General features: G+C 42.8%; 2 protein-coding genes across 3 annotated transcripts in view; both read left to right on the top strand.

Moving 5' to 3' along the window:
* Nucleotides 1-10,462, top strand: part of LOC138975592 (transcription intermediary factor 1-beta-like) — an 11,333-nt gene extending 871 nt beyond the window's left edge. The window contains exons 2-5 of the mRNA XM_070348314.1: nt 1,136-1,818; nt 2,412-2,781; nt 8,452-8,648; nt 9,281-10,462. Coding sequence (XP_070204415.1) covers nt 1,153-1,818; nt 2,412-2,781; nt 8,452-8,648; nt 9,281-9,436 — 1,389 coding nt within the window. The 5' untranslated portion in view covers nt 1,136-1,152 and the 3' untranslated portion in view covers nt 9,437-10,462. The remainder of the gene's footprint in view (nt 1-1,135; nt 1,819-2,411; nt 2,782-8,451; nt 8,649-9,280) is intronic.
* Nucleotides 10,463-15,294: 4,832 nt separating this feature from the next.
* The window catches only part of LOC138975590 (monocarboxylate transporter 12-like), an 11,366-nt gene continuing 6,660 nt past the window's right edge, over nt 15,295-20,000 (top strand). For both annotated transcript variants that reach the window (XM_070348313.1, XM_070348312.1), the window contains exon 1: nt 15,295-15,435. The gene's annotated coding sequence lies outside the window, so the exon portion shown is untranslated. The remainder of the gene's footprint in view (nt 15,436-20,000) is intronic.

Below are 20,000 nucleotides of genomic sequence, written 5' to 3'. Positions count from 1 at the left end.
GGAGTGGTTGAGTCGGAGCTAGGGGGGTTGGTTATATTTGTAGCCACATCATGGCAAAACTAAGAAGAAGTAGCAGGGGAGGGCACACCCCACCCCACCCCACCCCACTTACCCGTGTCAAGTGCCTTTCGTGTCAGGGTATTCTATCATTATCATGCCTTCCCCCCATAGCTGCTCTGTGCTGATGGCGATGTGTGTATTGTAAGGAATGTATTTGCCGGAACAGTTCAGGCGTTGATAAAAAGTTGGTGGAAGGGGAGTAACCACAAACAATTCTCACTGTTCCATCATGTACATTGCTTCCCTTTTCTGAAAAATCTGAACCCGACTAGTAAGTCTCTTTTTCAATTGATCTTCATCTTTGTGATTCTGGAACACAGTAGTTCACCTTACGGTCAAACCTTATTTTTATCCAAGGCGTTGTACAAATATTTGGTGGTTTAAAAGTTATCTACATGATGTGATGTTGTCCCCCAACTTAAAACATAAAACCTTACTAAAGAACGTCACGTTTGTGAGAAAAAAGTCTCTGAGCGGTGAAGTTCATCATTGTCATCATTGTAATACAAAAACACCTACTATCTTGGTTATTGGTCTTTGGTGAGAACATATTTACACGGTAGAGTTGTCAACCCAATACTTCTTAAGACTTAGCTCTTTTAGTTTTACACAACATAACTGCAAAAATACACAAGATATTCAAACAATTTAATTTGAATTGAACAGGTCATTGATGTTTGTTTTGTCTATAATGTTCAACTTGCTAAATTTGGTCAAATGTTATTTTATTTTTAATTAAAAATTTTGAGTTCGATCGGGTCTGTTTTGGGGTTGTTCACTTGAGAAAATGTCAAGCGACCGTTGTAATAGAAAGTGTCAATGCAAAAGCGCGGATCAGCTGCCTTTTATGAGTCTTTTAATCATTGTTTCATTACAGACTGATTGAATGATAAGAGTCGCGCGGAAATTGTGAATTAAAGGTTAAATAGGTAGGGCAATTTCTGGGTGAGTTTTTTTCTCTCTCCAATTTAAGTCCTAATTCTCCAAAACTGAGACAAGTATAATATCTGATGCCCCATGTTTGCGTGTGTGTTTGTACGTGTTCCTTTCTATATTCATGTCAATCTCTATTCAGTGTGTACAGACGTCACCATGGCAACAGCCCCAGCCTCAACCAGCAGCAGTCCACTGGAATGCCCGGTGTGTCACGAGACGTTCGATGAACCCAAGATGTTGCCGTGTACACACCTGGTGTGCACCAAATGCATCCTGTCCTGGCTGGCCAAGGCGGGGGCGACGGCAGGATGTCCTCTCTGTCGGGCGCCCGTCCTCTCCCCCTCCCGGCAAGGTCACCATGACCTGGAGGCTGAGGTCAAGCGTCTGCCGACTGACCTGGTCACCGTGGCTGTGGTGGACAGTCAGCGAGTGCTGGCCGCCCCACACGTCTGTGACATGTGTCCGAACAACGTGACTGCTGACTCTTACTGCTTCCAGTGCGCCGTCAAGCTGTGCAAAACATGCACCAACTATCACAAGAAACTGCCCGTTTCAAAAGGACACACACTTGAAGACCTGCACAAGTTAACCCAAAGCCGATTGATTGCAAGCCAGCGCGTGACTTGTAAGAGCCATCCTGATAGGCCGGCTGAGCTGTACTGCCCCGCCCACCGAGAGGTGATTTGCATACTGTGCGGCACGACCGGTCATGGGAACTGTAGAAACAAGAAGACGATTGAAGACGTGGCGACAAAGAGGAGGGCGGAGCTGAAACAAGAAACTCAGAGCCTGAGGGACATGGAGGCGGTGATCAACACACAGGTGGGATTTCTTTGTCATGTAAGACAATTAACACAAGCAGCAGAAGCCCGAGAAATCTCTAACGTCAAAAGCAAAAAGACGCCACAAGAGGAATAAAGTGTCCATTACAAGTTCTCAAAATCCTCCTATAAGAAACAACAAACACAAAAGTGTTTCGATAATGAAGTTAGTCTCGATGACGTTTTCATCATTTGCCGTGGAAAATTTGATTCTGTCAGATTGTAGTTCGACCCGACCTCATTTACATGATATACACACGTGTGAAGAGATTGTTTATTTATCACTTCGGTGGTTCCTCTCATGTATGTAGAATGATAAGCAATTTTAAGTTTCCATAGTCATAAAATCGGTACATTCATAGAATATCAGGTACTATTTTAATGTGAATACGAAGGTGGGCAAATTTGGGCTTTTTACTTGCCTTTGTGGAAATGTCTTAATGTGCAAATGGGGTATTGTTATTCTGCCTGTGTTTCGCTTTATGATGCATGTCGGCATGACATGTTTGTGTGTGATGTAGTCTATAACACGGTTGCTTCTTGCAGTGGAGAGAACCTTTTTCACACTCAAAGAAACACTCTGTTGACATCTAGATGAACGAGGCCAAGGACAAGCTCAATGTCATGCGATGGATAGCCAATGACACGTTCGATGACCTTGAGCAGTGTCTGAGGAAGCGACGTCAGGAGGTCAACCAGCTGATACAGGCTGAGGAAGACGTCACCATGACGTCACTGGCGGAGCCGGAGAAAAGTCGGGCGGCTTTGGCGCTAAATGCAGGCAGCATGGAAAACCTGTTGGACTCTGCATCCAGCAGCGCTCTGCTGGCAATGGCCAGTGACCTGGTGTCACGCCTGAGTGAGGTCAAGTCACAGAGCGGAACGGTGGGCAGGGTGGAGGTGGCAGACCTGACCTTGGATGACCTCAAGCTGAATCAGCTCAAGGCTCACATCGCCTCTCTGGGTAGGTATTTTCTGATTGGTTTTGTGAAGAAATGTGTGTGCAAAATTCTTAAGCACTTAACAGTTGGAGCTGACACTGATTTCAGACTCAAGCGTTTACATTATCTAGAACGTGAACGTTAAAGTGTTACTGAGTACAGGTAATATCCGGAGCTGTTTGGTCCTCAAAGCAGCCACACCCGCACCCCCCCCCCCCACACACACACAAGAAAAAATAAACATTTAAATTAAATAAGTATAAAAGTTACCAACGCCAACTTGATTGAATTGAATGCATTAACAGAACAACACTGATGTTTTCAAGACAACTAATGTGAGCAGGACAAATGACGTTAACGGAACATCCACTGATGCTAACAGAACATAGAGAATACTAGGGGAAGGTTGCCTAATATGGACCACTTTTTGTTTCATGCTGATAACTAGCTTGTTTTCTTGCAAAGAAGTTTCATTGTGTGTTTGGTAGTCCTTCTCTCTTAAAGGCACAGTAAGCCTCCCGTAAACCATCACAGATACGGTCAGGCTTTTACACACAGTACAAACACCCTTCCATTTAAACACTCACCGATTGAGAACATCCTAGGTGCCCTCCGTAAAGAGCGAACAATTTTCAAAGAATTTATTTTTGCGTGGTTTATCTTACCCCTGAGCCATCGTGAATCCGTGTGATCCAGTTTCCCTTTTTCACAATGTAGTCGTCAGTTAGTCATTTGAATGCACTCGATGTGAGGTTATCTACAATAGCACGTTTTTATGCACGAAACAAACGGCTGTGGTTCACAAGAACTCTAGCGATGGCTTTTGACTGTTGAGAGGAACGGCGATATGTACTGATAAACTGTCGTCTGCTACGACCCTTGCGTGACCCTGCTTCCGGGCTTTTCTGAATGAGACCCGAAGGGAAGTAACTCATTTTTGACAATCTGCAAAATTAATTCTTTAAAAATTGCTCGCTCTTTACGTAAGGCACCTAGGATGTTCCCGTTTGGTGAGCGTTCAAATGGAAGGGTGTTTGTACTGTGTGTAAAAGCCTGACAGTATCTGTGATGGTTTACGGGAGGCTTACTGTCCGGGCGTGATTTCCGGTAAGTTGAATATTCATAACAGCCGTCCAGCACCAAAACGAGGCGCCATTGTTGTTAAAGGCTAAGTCCACGAAAATAAATTCTTTGAAAATTTCTCACGCTCGACGGAAAGCAGCCAGGATGTTCCCGCTCGGTGAGCGTTCAAATGGAAGTATGCTTGTACTGTATGTAGACGCTCGGGGAGCTCTGTGATGGTTTACGGGAGGCTTAGTGTGCCTTTAAGAGTGAGCGTTGCCAAAAGTGAAAAAATAAAAAGCCTAATAACGGTTTTGATATTTGTGTTTCTGCAACTGTTTTGAAATGTGCAAGTTATCCTGAGAGGTTAAATACAGCGAATGAAATTGTTTTGAGCGCTCTAGCACCGTTAGTTTGTCAGAACAGGAGGTGGTCCATATTAGGCGCCGGTCCATATTAGGCAACCTTCGCCTACATGGCTTGCTGTGTCGTAACAGATTTTAAATGAGTTGCTTTTTTGACTCACATGCGAAGCAAAAGTGAGTCTATTTACTCACCCGAGTCGTCCGTCCGTCCGTCCGTCCGTCCGTCCGTCCGTCCGTCCGTCCCGGCGTCCGTCCGGAAAACTTTAACGTTGGATATTTCTTGGACACTATTAAGTCTATCAACACCTGATGTGGCCTGATGGTGTATGGTTACAAGATCTCAAAAAACATGTGCGGCAACTTGACCTCACTTCAAGTTCAAGGTCACAGGCGCCGTAATTGTTGTCTTAAAAACGACCATTTTTCACATTTTCGCATTTTTTTCTGAAGTTATCAAGAATGGCAACCTTGGCTATGTATGCTATACAGGACAATATAAGCCCTATCTTTGGACACCAGTTTGGTTGACCTTGCTTCAAGGTCAAGGTCGCAAGGGTCCTTTAAAGTTGGATTGTATACATATTTTGAAGTGACCTTGACCCTGAACTATGGAAGATAACTGTTTCAAACTTAAAAATTATGTGGGGCACATGTTATGCTTTCATCATGAGACACATTTGGTCACATATGATCAAGGTCAAGGTCACTTTGACCCTTATGAAATGTGACCAAAATAAGGTAGTGAACCACTAAAAGTGACCATATCTCATGGTAGAAAGAGCCAATAAGCACCATTGTACTTCCTATGTCTTGAATTAACAGCTTTGTGTTGCATGACCTTGGATGACCTTGACCTTGGGTCAAGGTCACATGTATTTTGGTAGGAAAAATGTGTAAAGCAGTTCTTAGTGTATGATGTCATTGCTATGTTTAGTTATTTGACCTTGACCCTGAAGGTCAAGGTCATGTAAAGGTCAAGGTCAAGCATGTGAGTCGTATGGGCTTTGCCCTTCTTGTTAAATATTGAAATGCGAGCGAAAACGAGCTTTTCAATATTTGAAAAACAATGAGTGTAAATCTGGTACGACACAGTAAGCCATGTCGTTTTCTGTCTATCCTATAGGCCCTATACTGTACTTGCGTGTCTTTTGCCCAAAACAAATTGAAGACGCTTCTTATGGAACCTCGATCTCTTCCAAAGCCTCCTGCACTCTTTGACGTCAAAGCAAATAGACGTCGCTCTAGAAAGAATAGCGTTCTAAAAAGTATTCCATGGGAAACAGTAAGCGTAAATTTGTGTTCCCAAAATGATGTGTGTCTGATTTTGACACCATGAGCAGTGGAAGAATCGGGTCCCTGCTAGTTTGACATGACATCATTCAAATGATATTAACAGCTATTGTGTTTTCAGCGTAGCAATAGGGCCCGATATTTAGACGAGACAAGTATAATGCCGACGAGTCGAAGACGAGTCGCATTATACTTGTTCGAGTCTAAATATCGGGCCCTATTGCTACGCTGAAAACACAATAGCGTTTATATAGCTATTCTGACATTAAATTCTGTGTTAGAATCATGTTTTTGTCAGCGACAAGTACCAGAATGGTCCATGTCGTTGATTGCAGACGACGGTTCCCTTTCCGCATGAAGCCACGGAAATAACCGAACATTGAAAAACCCACGGACATGTATTACGGAGAAAACTCGAGATAACCGGATGCTTAGCATTACGTCAATATGTTAGGAATCATATGACGTCATGACGTATCATGCTTGCCTACGTAGATTGTATGTTCGAAAGTCTGACTTCTGTTGGGATGTATTCGCGTGGTGAAGACAGCGGTAAATCTGTAGATGATAAACAAGGATTGTCTCAGAAGAAACGACGAAATGTTTCAGACCGGTAACTCATTTCAACATTGCACTATACAATGGACGTTCTATGTGACAGGAGAGTTTGCTGATTTTGTGTTAAACATTGGAGAGATCGTCTGCTAGAATCCGAGATAGGTCGCTTCAGATTGCAGCTTCTGGAAATTTGCAAGGTTTGTTGCCTGTTAAAGAACTGGATTTTACACGTAATGTAGGGCCTATGTCATGTACAGTAAGCAACAACAAAAACACACACAAAGCAAATGGCATCGTCTGTCGACTAGTCACAGAGTGACAGAAACAAACCTGGCGAGGTATGCGTGTACTTTATACACGTGGAAGAAACCGGAACCACGCGTCTTTGTTATTGCCGATATCGTTTGGATATCGGCAAAAATGGCCAACTTTTGTATCGTTATGCTTTGATGATCGGAAAAGGGATGTGTGAGACCATCCAATCACAGCCCCCGAATTCCCCCACGTGTCCATCAGAATAGCTATATAGCCTACTAACGTGTGAATTGAACGATTTTGTTATCTCATGGGAGGTCTCTCTTACTTATGTAGGATAACACTGGTTTTATTAGGTCACCTGATGTTTTCAGGGTAGGTGTAGTATACAGGAAGACCGGCACGGTTGGCCTAGTGGTAAGGCGTCCGCCCCGTGATCGGGAGGTCGTGGGTTCGAACCCCGGCCGGGTCATACCTAAGACTTTAAAAATGGCAATCTAGTGGCTGCTCCGCCTGGCGTCTGGCATCATGGGGTTAGTGCTAGGACTGGTTGGTCCGGTGTCAGAATAATGTGACTGGGTGAGACATGAAGCCTGTGCTGCGACTTCTGTCTTGTGTGTGGCGCACGTTATATGTCAAAGCAGCACCGCCCAGATATGGCCCTTCGTGGTCGGCTGGGCGTTAAGCAAACAAACAAACAAACAAACAAAGTATACAGGAAGACTGCTGTTAACAGAATAACTCATTTGACACTGTCATGAAACATATGCTGCCTGACCAATTGCTCTTCATAATCTCTCTCGGGTATGTTGTCCTTGTTTTGACTTATTGATTATGCCTCGATCTTTGTATAATTTAGTGACATTTTCGCCGAACACAAAATGTATTAAATTTGCTTGTGTGTCTTCTGAGACCCACTCTTCCCAAATATCTGGCGCTCCAAGTCTTCTTCATCCTCTTCTTTTTCCCTTATGCTTATTTCTGTTCTCTCGTGCCCCATGTCTTTTTTTTTCTTGTCTTTTTTTTCCCCCCACCTTCTGTACTACCTTTTTTGATTGTTTGCGTAACAGGTTTTTGGCTCACGTAAGTGTAGCCTATGCGATGCTAACTTTTGTCTGTCTGTGCGTGCGTGCGTGTGCAGGGGCGGACGAGGGGGGGGGGGGGGCACAGGGGGCACGTGCCCCCCCCCCAAAAAAAAAAAAAAAGAAGAAGAAGAAAAAAAAGATTTTTCTATGCTGATTCTATGACCATTTCTAAGTTCAAATGGCACCAGATGGCACCATTTTGCTTCTTTGGGCAACATTTTTTTCCGGGGGGGCACGCCCCCGGACCCCTCTAGCAAATTCGGGCGCTTCGCGCCCATCACATTCACTTTCGATTCAAAGTGCCGCAACTGATCCGCCCCTGCGTATGTATGTATGTCTGTGGTAGAAACTTTAACATTTGACTGAACACCGAAATACTAATTTTACCTGGTTATTATTCAAGCAACAGCTTCAAAGTATTGAAGCAATGATCAACATTTCGTCGGCACGTATGTAGTTAAAGTGTGTATCCAAAGAAAACGGGTGGTGGGGGGTTTTGGGGAGGTAAAAACAGCTGACTGGTTTGTGTCGTGTGTGGTATGTAGACCAGGTCAGGGGTCAAGGTTAGGTCAGATCGCGTGAAGGATTGTGGTATAGATACAGTTATCACCGAGCTGCAGTTCGCCGATTCGGAGAAGACGATTTCACATTGTTCGGTTTCGTAGCTCCAGAAAAATAGATAAAGAAGATACCAAAGGAGATTTCCTGCAGGTTAATCTGCACAGCGTGTTTCCAGTGTCTTGTCACCTATGCTTACTGTGTGTGTGTATGTGTGACGGAGTGATTGAGTTTGTGTTACTGTTTGTCGATTTCTTACGTGAGCCTTGAAGGCTTCGCCTCTTGTTCTGTTTGTTATCGTTGTCCGAAATGAGTAAATGTATTTAGCCCGCCATCATGTTAACCTTTGTTACCAGGACTACTTAAAATAAGCGTTACATGCTTGAGTTAGTTATCCTAAAAACCATGTATTGTTTTCGTCATGATAATAATTGAATAAAGTTTTGTTTAAAAAAAGCCCAGGATAACAAATGTGTACGTACAGGATAGTTGATGTTAACAGGACAACTGATGTTTACAGGACAGATGGTCAAGGCCCCAACAACAACAGTGACAACACCACAGCTTTCGGCAACCACACCACCAGCCCTATCTACATCCACGTCGGTGACAACACCACAGAACAGAGACAAACCTAGACGAGCTGAACTGGCTAAGGTGTTAAGGCTGGGAGATCGAGTCAGGCGGGGACCAGACATGCCATCTTATGCGACACAGGTAAGACTAACTCTCCGATCTGTATCTGTCTGTCTGTCTCTCAGTTATTGTCTCTATGTCTATGTCTATGTCTATGTCTCTGTCACTCTCTCTGTCTCTGTCTGTCTGTCTATCTCTCTCTCTCCGTCTCTCAGTTTCTTTCTCTCTCTCAATGTCCCTCTGTCTCTGTCTCTGTCTCTCTTTCTCTGCTTCTCTGTGTCTGTTTACCTCTCTCTACCTCGTATGAACAGTACTGACAGGGACAGATGACCAGTGAATAGTGACAGATGATCAGTGAACAGTGACAGATGACCAGTGAACAGTGACAGATGACCAGTGATGACAGTGACAGATGATCAAAGAACAGGGCTGACAGTGACAGATGACCAGTGAACAGTGCTGACAGTGACAGATGACCAGTGAACAGTGCTGACAGTGACAGATGACCAGTGAACAATGCTGACAGTGACAGATGACCAGTGAACAGTACTGACAGGGACAGATGACCAGTGAACAGTGACAGATGACCAGTAAACAATGCTGACAGTGACAGATGACCAGTGAACAGTGCTGCCAGTGACTGGTGACCAGTGAACAGTGCTGACAGCGACACATTTACACTAACGAATGCTGACACTTTGTTCTGTTTGCAGGATGAAGGAGAACCAGGCACCGTCATAGCTGTACCGTTACGAGCAGCACGACGGGGCATGAATTCCACAGGCTGGGTGCACGTGAGGTGGGATACGGGACTTGAAGGCTGGCACCGTATGGGGAAACACAACCAATTTGACCTGGATCTGATGTGAAGACCAGTTTCCACATCCTTTTTCTCATCCCTGGTATTGGACTGTCAGCTTACTAAAATTAGTGGTAGAGAAGAGGATTATAGCCGTATGAACGGAACCACCAGCGCTAATGGCGATGATGAAGATGACGGTGATGACAATGCTGATGAGTGTCGCTTCGCTATGTTGTATGTCATGACAGTCACATTCATTTTTATATTTTTCTAAGTAAATTACTATCGCTGGGAGCAATTTCATTGAAACTAAGGCAATCGAACCTGCATTATGAGATGATTTCAAGCACGTATCATTGTTGATGCCAGTGAATAATACGATAAGCACTTACTATTCTAAGTATGCACATCATTTGCACCAATGTTCCTGTGAAAATGCTGCACCATTATGCGTTTTATTCGTTTACTTTGTGAAGTGCGGTTTCCTCTTTAGTCAGAACGTCAGTTAAAAGACTTTCTTTGGGACAGACTAGAATAGAACATGCACATAACACAGAATGTCTGCACAGCACACACACACACACAGCAATACAGCACACCGTCTTGTACCTCCTTCTGCCCTGCCGAAGTCGGGGTATCCTTTTTAATCCACCGAACAATTAATATCCACAGCCATGTGTGTCTCCTGCCTCCGAACACACACGCTACAGAGCTCGACTCGATGTGCGCAGTTTCGTATAAAAATTATTTTCCAAAATTCCCCACTGTGTTTTATAAAATAATCATATTATGAAAGCACATACATTCTTATCTTAGTTGTTATGTATTCATTGTTAGTAAACATCGGCATTATTCATGTTTTACTTTAAACGCAATCATTGTTATTTATAGATCACAGGCACCTGATGTAAGTAGGTCACACACGTGTAAATGTTGTGCCCAGTCCTTGTTTTTGTTTCTGTTATTATTTTAGTTAGCAGGTCTAGTTGAGCACGTATTAAGTATCATGTACCCACTACTAGTCATTGTGCATTTTAGTTAATGGACTGATGATGTCATTTGTATGGAGTCGACGCACGTGCGAGGATATGTATGTGTGGGAGGGGGGGGGGGCGCGGGAGATGGAAGCTTGCTGTATGTTATGTAATGTATATATTGTGTGTGATACGTGGAAATGTGATACTATTTATTTGCATGTATGATACAGGTACAAATGTGATAATTGTAGGCTTATACTAGTGATTACTGTGTGTGATACATGAAATGTGATATGAATGCTGTTTTTATATGTTATACTCTTACTTTCTCCCAAGCGCAAGACAAATTCTTCTATGAAAATTGAAGCCAATAAAATTTGAGTTGAGTTGAGTTGAGTTGAACTTATCATGTTTTATGTTGCTTTTCTGCGTCTCTTGTCTGTCGCTCTTCATTTTTTCCTGTCTTTCTTTACGTGTGTGTGTTTGCTTGTCTGTCTTTCTTAGCTTCTTTAGATCTTTCTATTTTTACTTACTTTGCTTTCAGATTAGATGCTTAGTTGTTGTTTGGAATATGAATACTTTTGGATTTCTGAAGTTTCGATTTACGTTTGTTTTAATTTATTTTCCTCTAGACGATGAGAAATACATAATTATCTGTTTCAATTTTGTGTGTGTGTGTGTGTGTGTGTGTGCGTGAACCCGCTTGTGTTTGTGTATGTGTGGGTGTGTGTGTGTGTGTGTGTGTGTGTGAATGTGTGTGCGCGTGCGTGCGTGCGTGCGTGAACCCGCTTGTGTTTGTGTGTGTGTGTGTGTGTGTATGTGTGGGTGTGTATGTGTGGGTGTGTGTGTTTGCGGTTGTACTTGTGCGTGTCACCTTAGCACGTGATAGCCTTTCCTTTGTCCGTAAGGCTTTTAAGCGGGGGTTGGTACAAGCTACTACCCATCAGGGCGTGTTATTTTGAAATAAATTGTTTACCAACAAAAATATCTGATTGTACATTTCACATCTGACTACAAACCAAACACTACATTGCACATTCAGAAACAAATGACCCTGTGTTCTTGCCAAATTGGTCATTGTTTGGGGGTAAAAAATCAATTAAAAAAAAATCAATCAATAAAAATGTTGTCCCAAAACAAAGATCAGTGATTTGAAAACACGTTGCTCAGTCTTTTATCACTTCGCAACAGTAGATTTTTTAGGACACTAATTATAAAGGTTATTTCCATTGCTATTGCTTACTGCCATCATTCGGAAACAGCAAAAGGAGTTACAGTTTTGGTACACACCAAACTTACTTACCTTCACGGCAACTAAGGTTTCGCTCTCTGTGTTTGTTTGTTGGTTGAAGAATGGGGACTGTATCTCTGGTACTCTGCCTCTGGGGTCACTTGAGCTCAAATATGGCTAGTAGCTTGGAATTGTGGGGCCAAGGGTTTGTTTCTGTGGTTTAGAGCAAGTAAAGAACCCACACCCATCTTCTATCTCTCATTCTTATATTGAAACTCTATCTGCTTCCACTTGTCCAGTGCAAGTCTCTTACCTATCTTTGCTCTCCTGGTCTCAGGGCATATGACTTGTCTGCTTCATTCAAAACAGTGGACACAAGGGTCAGTTCAGGTATACCTTGCGCCGTTTGACTGCTTCTTCTTCTTCTTCTGCGTTCGTGGGCTGAAACTCCCACGTACACTCGTGTTTTTTGCACGAGTGGAATTTTACGTGTATGACCGTTTTTTACCCCGCCATTTAGGCAGCCATACGCCGTTTTCGGAGGAATGTTTGACTGCTAAAAACGTGTTATTTGCTGATCACAGACTCAACAACAATTCTTCTTCTTCTTCTTCTTTGTTCATGGGCTTAGACTCCCACGTTCACTCATGTTTTTAGTACGAGTGGATTTTTACGTGTATGACCGTTTTTACCCCGCCATTCGGGCAGCATACGCCGATTTCGGGGGAGGCATGCTGGGTATTTTCGTGTTTCTATAACCCACCGAACTCTGACATGGGTTACAGGGACTTTTCCGTGCACACTTGGTCTTGTGCTTGCGTGTACACACGAAGGGGGTTAAGTCACTAGCAGGTCTGCACATAAGTTGACCTGGGAGATCGGAAACATCTCCACTCTTAACCCACCAGGCGGCAGCGACCGGGATTCGAACTCACGACCGCCCGATTAGGAGGCCGACGTCTTACCACCACGCCAATTCCTTACAAGTAGCTTTTCAGAGTGCAGAATTCTTGAGTTGTAAACAGAAAAATCGTATGTTGACAAAACTCCTGCTAGCCAAACCTGATGACCAATAAAGAGTCGAATACCCCCCCCCCCCCCTCTCTCTCTCTCTCTCTCTCTCTCTCTCTCTCTCTCTGTCTCTCTCTCTCTGTCTCTCTCTCTCTGTCTCTCTCTCTGTCTGTCTCTCTGTCTCACCCTCTCTGTCTCTCTCTGTCTCTGTCTCTCTGTCTCACTCTCTCTGTCTCACTCTCTCTGTCTCACTCTCTGTCTCTCTCTCTGTCTCTTTGTCTATCTCTGTCTCTCTCTCCCTCTCTCCCCCCCCCTCTCTCTCTCTCTCTCCCCCTTTCTCTCTCTCTCTCCCCCTCTCTCCCCCCCCCCCTCTCTCTCCCCCCCCTCTCTCTCTCTCTCTAAGACGGTGCTTTTTATGATAAGACATGACCGTATGTAACATGATCAGTCTAAACAAACACATGAACAAGGACAGTGGAACTTAAAGGCACATTTCTTCCCGTGTACGGTTTGACTCCCCATCTCAAATCTGTCGAGATTTTATATTAGGTAAGGCCACGGCCACACCGCCACTTCGACACATACGAAATTTCAACAGCCTGCCTGCTGTGTGTGGCGCTTGAGAATGCTTGAGAATGAGTGAGAATGATTGAGAATGCGTGAGAATGCGCGAGAAGGCTTGAGAATGCTTGAGAATGCGTGAGAATGCTTGAGAATGTTTGAGAATGCTTTGATGATTTCATTCCTGGAAAAGCCACCCAGTGGCTTTTACGAGATAAATTCATAAAACAAAACTATTTCCAGTCTACTCATGAAGCAATCAGGTCGTTGACTTTTGGAATGACTGTGTCCAAGTGGTCTTTATCTCATGTAAACAAAAGCCACCACTGTACAGATCTGTGATAGTGAGCCAAACGGGAAGAAGTGTGGCTTTAAATCGTACGTGTTTTGCCTTACTTGAAAAAGGTCGTTACTGCGCTACATCTGGATGGGTACACTGTGGATACCGCTGAGTATTATGTGGGTCAGTTGGGGGATGAAGTGGTTTGTTTGCTAGTGTGTTCGTTCGATCGTTCAGTGTGAGTGCGTGCGTCCTCTCCTTTACAGTATCTCTTTTGTTTATCTTTTCTTTATTCTGTCGTTCTTTCATTTTTACCTCTGTGGACAGGCTACTTCCCTTTATTTCTTCCTTCTTTTCGCTCTTTCAAATGGCTGTTTGAACTTAAAGTGCACTTATTTTTTCTTGAGACCTACTGTTTGAGAGGTGTAGTTTGCTAGTTAAGACAAGGAGTATTGCACACATACAGAGAAAATCTGGACATTTTTTCAATTTTGTGTATGCCTTATTAATTTAATGTTGTAAAACGAAGAGCACGCTATGTCTGTTATATTTGTTTTCCGCTGTATTTTTCTTATAGACATTTAACACACACAAAAAAACACACATACACACACACACACACACACACACACACACACACACACACACACACACACACACACACACACACACACACATCTTTATAAAATCATGAACAATTGTAACTGCCTATTTTCTTTATGAAAATTGGTGTGCCTGTGTGAAATTGAATGCTTTTTTTCATGGTACTTGTGCTTAATTGGCCATTCATATTCTGCACATGCATTACGGTTAAAACACGTTAACACAAATTCCATGAAAAAGAGCATTCAATTTCAGACAGGTATACCAATTTTGATAAAGAAAATAGGCATTTACAATTGTTTGTGATTTTATAACGATGTTGCACGATCATTCAGGTAGGCGTGCCCCATTTTAGGGACAGTCCTGCCAGTGAAACAAATCCGCTCGATATTTTGATTTTAATGAGGTACGATACCGATACATGTACAGCCTGGCGGCGACCTTCTGAGTATTTGTACCCTGTTGATATGACGAAAGCACCGAGACAAAAAAAATTTTTTCGACATTCTTTGTTATTTCCTAGGAAGACTTACATAAGGGTGGCAGAATGATTTGGTGACGCCAGTATTCGGATTAATAGCGTCTTCGTCTCTAACTTCGCATACGTTTTGACGTCAAAGATTTCACTTTAGACGTGAAGGTGAAGAAAACACGTAATGGTTTGCTCAATTGGTGTCGTATCTCATTCAACGAATTTGTGGGTTTTTTAATGAGATTTATTCGCTAACAATTACCCTTTCTGCCCAGAAAGATGTCGGGAAGTTTTGGTATTTGTCCAAGTGGTGGGATGTCCTTTTCGCGAGTCAAAGCCTGGCCAAATCTCACCGTGATAATGAGCCGAGTCGTTTACATATAGTCTTGAGTCGAGCGTTTGAAAATGCCTGAGCCTGAAGGCGGGTGTAACTTACACCTCTTGGTATCAGTCTGCCTTAGAGATGAGGACGACAGTACGTTGGCCAGATGGCCAGAAAAGTGCGCGCATTTTCCTGCATAGAACTAAGGCGCGTCTGCCGCAACGGTGCCTGAGCTAAACATTGGCGGGCACTGCTCACTGCCCGTCGTACGGCACTGTAAACAATCCGCGTCTCTTCGCCTCTCTCGCCATCATCCGCCCTACCCTTGGTCTCATGCCTGCATAGGAAAGACAGTGCCTTTCATTTTCCGGCCTGTGTAATAGGAGGACACGAGAATAAGGTCACGTCCAACACTCCCTCCCGCCCCCCCCCCCCCCCCCCCACCCACCCACCCCCAAGTTCCCGTTCTTGATGTTCGCGCCGCACCAAATTTCCTACGGCGTAAAATTTGCTGAACGACGGGACTAGCCGGGCCAAAGTTCCGGCCAAAGTTCGCTGGATAGACGTTGGATTATCTTGTGAAACAAAACGCACGGAGGAAAAACTCAGGTAGGTGAATTTTACGTACAAGAGATATGTTTTATGTGTCTTTTTGGTTTGTCCTCAGTGTTCGTTCGTTCACACACATTGAGATATAATCGCGTGAATAATTATGTGTATGTTTTGTTAGCTTTGAGCGCGAAATGCGTATTACCTTGGGCAAACTTGACGAAACACGCAGTAAAAAGCAAGCGAAGATCAGTTACCTCAAGAGAACGGTTCTGTGTTTCTGTTTTCTTGTGGTAATACGTCTTTGTGTTTGTTCACTGGCTCGTGAACAGATATAACTAACGCTATGCAAGCGATTTAACTGCGACACACACTACCCCGAAAATATGTTCTGTTAGGCCCCCCCAAAAATAGTCTGTTTACGGTATCCCGACCCTATTTTTTTCGCGCGACCCTAGACTTTTTTGGGGGCATTTGGGGGGAAAAAAAATTAAAAAAAATTTTAAACAAAAAAAAGTCTTTGTTTTGGGGCAAAATAACTTAAAAAGATGTTTTTGGGGGGAACAAAAAATAAAAAATTCCCGACCTACTGACCTTATTTTTTGGGCATATGTTACCGTAAAAAGACTTTTTTTGTGTGTGCCTTATCTGTTAAATGGACTGACTCAGTTGTGGGGAAGAAAACACGCAGACAGAACACAGGTCAATTAAGGTTACGTACAAAGTGATAGGTTCTATTTCTTTTTCTTCTGGTTTTACCCCTCGTGAATAAACATAATATTACAAAATGATAAAATGAAAATCATCATCATCATCATCATCATCACCATCATCATCATCATCATCATCATCATCATCATCACCATCACCATCATCATCATCATCATCATCATCATCTACAGCTACATCACCATCATTTACATCATCAGTAGCATCTTTTCTATAGCGCGGATCCCTTACATTGCTGTAAATGCTTTACACATGCATATTCAAGCATGAATTCAACATCCACAATCAACAAATTCACATCACTGGATAAAAGACGCATATTAACACACACACATACACACACATACACAGGCACGCCCGTCCGGTAAGCGACTGCAGCAGTCTCTTTGTCCGGTAGCAGAATTCACTGACATAGACGGTTTGCTTCTTGCTTTCATTTTCCAAAGCCATCGAAACGTAAAATCCTCATTTGCTCTTGTCCTTTAAGCAATTCAAATTGCCGTATCATTTATAAAAGCATCATTATAATCATGTGAATGACACCATGCACAACAACGCTTTCATTTTGTTTCAACCATGGCATATGCTGCGCGATATCGCCAGTGCGGCAGAAAGCGAAAGTAGGCAGTGCAAATCAGTTGGCGGCGTGGCGTTGCCACATTTTTCGCTTGGCTGCTACGTCTCTGTGTACTCTACAGTCTCTGGTACTGCTTCGAGTTTGATTCCCCCCCACACACACACACACACACACACACGCTGGCACGCACGCACACACACACTAACACACACTAACACACACACACGCACAACACACACAAACACAAACACTGACACGCATGCACACACACACACAAACACACACAGACACATACACTCAGTGACACGCATGCACGCACGCACGAACACACACACACACATGCGCGCACACATACACACATACACACACACAAACACACACACACACACAAACACACATACTCTCTCTCTCTCTTTCTCTCTCTCTCTCTCTCTCTCTCTCTCTCTCTTTCTCTCTCTCTCTCTCTCTCTCTCTCTCTCTCTTGCTTCCCACCTCTCTCACTTCAGTCATAATCGTATTCCGTCAAAAGCAGGCGCGCGGGTCTATAGGCCCATGGAATTATTAATGTATGTTAAAAGTTGCTTAAAAAGTGAATTTAGATTTAAACAATATCACATCATCTAGGCTAGGTGTCTATTCAGGTTATACAACATAATGTGCAATTCTCTCAAAATCATAATGTATATAAATCCTTTTTATGCCAATATCAAAATACTACATGTAATTAAAGACTGTGAACAACACTAAAAACATCTTACTAAACTTCCCCTGTCTATAAACTCATAAAACGCTTGTAATAATGATAACCCACACACACACACACACACACACACACACACACACGCACACACACATTCGAAAGAACCCGAAAGCCTCACTGAAAAGAAGAGAAATTGTCATCAGATTACATTAGTTTAACGTGTTTGTTTGAAATCATGCCTTATTGCACCTTCATTTCGTGTACGTCTGTGTCAGGATTTACGATGCTGCGAGTCGGTCTTGTCAAGTGATATTTTACTCACACGAACAATTCCAGACGGTACCATTCACGTGCAAACACACATTGCATGACTGTGACAAACTAAATGTAGGCTTTTCGTCATCCTTAACATTATCCCTCAACAATGTTTGTGGCGATGCCAGTTTTAGCTGTCTCTTGTTCGATAAGAACACCTTTCAGCGAAGCGACCTGAAGCACATGCGCAGTTGGCAAACCAGACTAACAAACTAGAGTAAGTCGTTGAAACTTGTATGCAAGGAAGTAAACAAGCACAACCATGCGACTACGTAATGGCTAATGCTATCTTGGTGCGTGTTATATGGCCTCACCTACCGACGTCCGGGAAGGAGTTCAACAATTTTCTCTCTGAAATATATTTTTTTTAAATATAAAAAAAATAGAGCAGATGATAAGATACCGCTCCGTTTTTACATTTAGTCAAGTTTTAACCAAATGTTTTAACATAGACGGGGAATCGAAACGTATGTGTATGTCTGTCTGTCTATCTGTCTGTGTATATAAGTAGAGCGATTCAGAACAAAAACCTACTGGACCGATCTTCATGAAACTTCACATGAGAGTTCCTTATCGTATGATATCCCCAGATTGGTGTTTTTTTTTCAAATGTTGATAGATATCTTTGATGACGTCATTTCCTGATTTTTGTGAAAGCTGAGGCGGCACTGTTACGCTCTCATTTTTCAACCAAATTAATCGTAATTTTGGTCAAGCAATCTTTGACGAAGTCCGGATTTTAGTATTGCATTTCAGCTCGGAAGCTTAAAAATTAGTTAATTAGTTTGCTCATTAAAGTTGTCATTAAAATCGATGTTTCGCAAACAGATTTAAAATTGATTGTATCGTATTCTTCATCAAATTCTGAATCTAAAAATATATACATATGTTATGTTTACTCTTAAAATGTGATCACATTTAACGCAAATATGGTTCATTTGGTAAGGCGTCCGCCCCGTGATCGGCAAAAAAACAACAAAAAAATGGTTCATTTGTACTACGATTAAAATTCAAGAAATCGACCCCAACATGATTTCATCTTATTCGTTGTCATTTCCTGATTCAAAAAAAAATAGATATGATATGTTGTTTTCAAAACAAACTCAGAAAGTTTTTTTTTTAAAACATAGAAAAGCGCGTTTTCCTGCTTACCGCAATACACTATTGCGCTATACTGGCTTGTCAATTTCACTTCGTGTTGCGCGGGAAAATTAGCGTTTTCCTTGCCGCGGGGATTGACGAAGCTGTTCTATCTTGGTGTAATTTACGCAACTTGTTTTGTGACGTTTAAAAAAAAAAGAGCTCTTTGTGTGTATTGTTTAGAAAGTGTGTCATATATTGACATGACAACGGCTGGAGGTGTGCATGCACAGCTTTGTTGTCCTCGCAGCAGTCGAGAACTTGACGAATGGATGGTTTTGGGGTAGTTAGCGCGAGCTTTTGTGCGTGTGCGTGTGCGTGTGTATGTGTGTGTGTGTGTGTTTGTGTGTGTGTGTGTGTGTGTTTATGCGTGCGTGCGTGTGTGTGTGCGTGTGTGTGCGTGCGAGTGTGTGTGTGTGTGCGTGTGTGTGTGTGTGTGTGTGTGTGTGTGTATGCGCGCTTGCGCGCACGTGGTGGTGTATGTGCGTGCGTATGACATGTATGTCTGTGTGCGATTGATTGTCAGTGCGCCTGTGCGTGTAGAAGTTCACGTAGAAAAGCAGTAACCATCATCTTAGATTCAAGCTCGAGGCAGAACCAATTAGCCCCCCCCCCCTCTCTCTCTCTCTCTCTCTCTCTCTCTCTCTCTCTCCCTCTCTCTCTCTCTCTCTCTCTCTCTCTCTCTCTCTCTCTCTCTCTCTTGTTCAAAATGTACAACCACGAAACACCTTCATACATCCAAGACCTGTTCGAGCGTCCTCCTGGTAGAGCCAGGCTTTTGAACTATACGCTACCGCTCCCACGCATTGATTTATATAAATCCAGTTTATCTTACTGGGGATCGCTTGTGTGGAATTCACTTCCAATATACTGTAAAACCTGTCCAACCCTTTCGTCTTTTAAAGAAAATGTTCGAAAACATCTTTGTCAATCATAATCCTCTCCCTACACTTGAAAATCAGAACTATTACTGCATCACATCTTAATCATCATTTTATAAATCCATGAAACTCGTTATTATAACCAGTGTTTTTGTTAGTTTTAACCTGATTACAAATTCTGAGTTAATTAGTTATTCTTTTGGCTGTTTAAAACGTGTTATACAAATATATATATATGTAATGTATAATGTTATGTATGTCTAAAAGGGACAGGTTGGAAGAT

The sequence above is a fragment of the Littorina saxatilis genome, linkage group LG9 (genome assembly GCF_037325665.1).
Source record: "Littorina saxatilis isolate snail1 linkage group LG9, US_GU_Lsax_2.0, whole genome shotgun sequence".
NCBI lineage: Eukaryota > Metazoa > Mollusca > Gastropoda > Littorinimorpha > Littorinidae > Littorina > Littorina saxatilis.
Note: the sequence above shows the minus strand (reverse complement) of the source record. Positions and strands in the feature narration are given on the sequence as shown.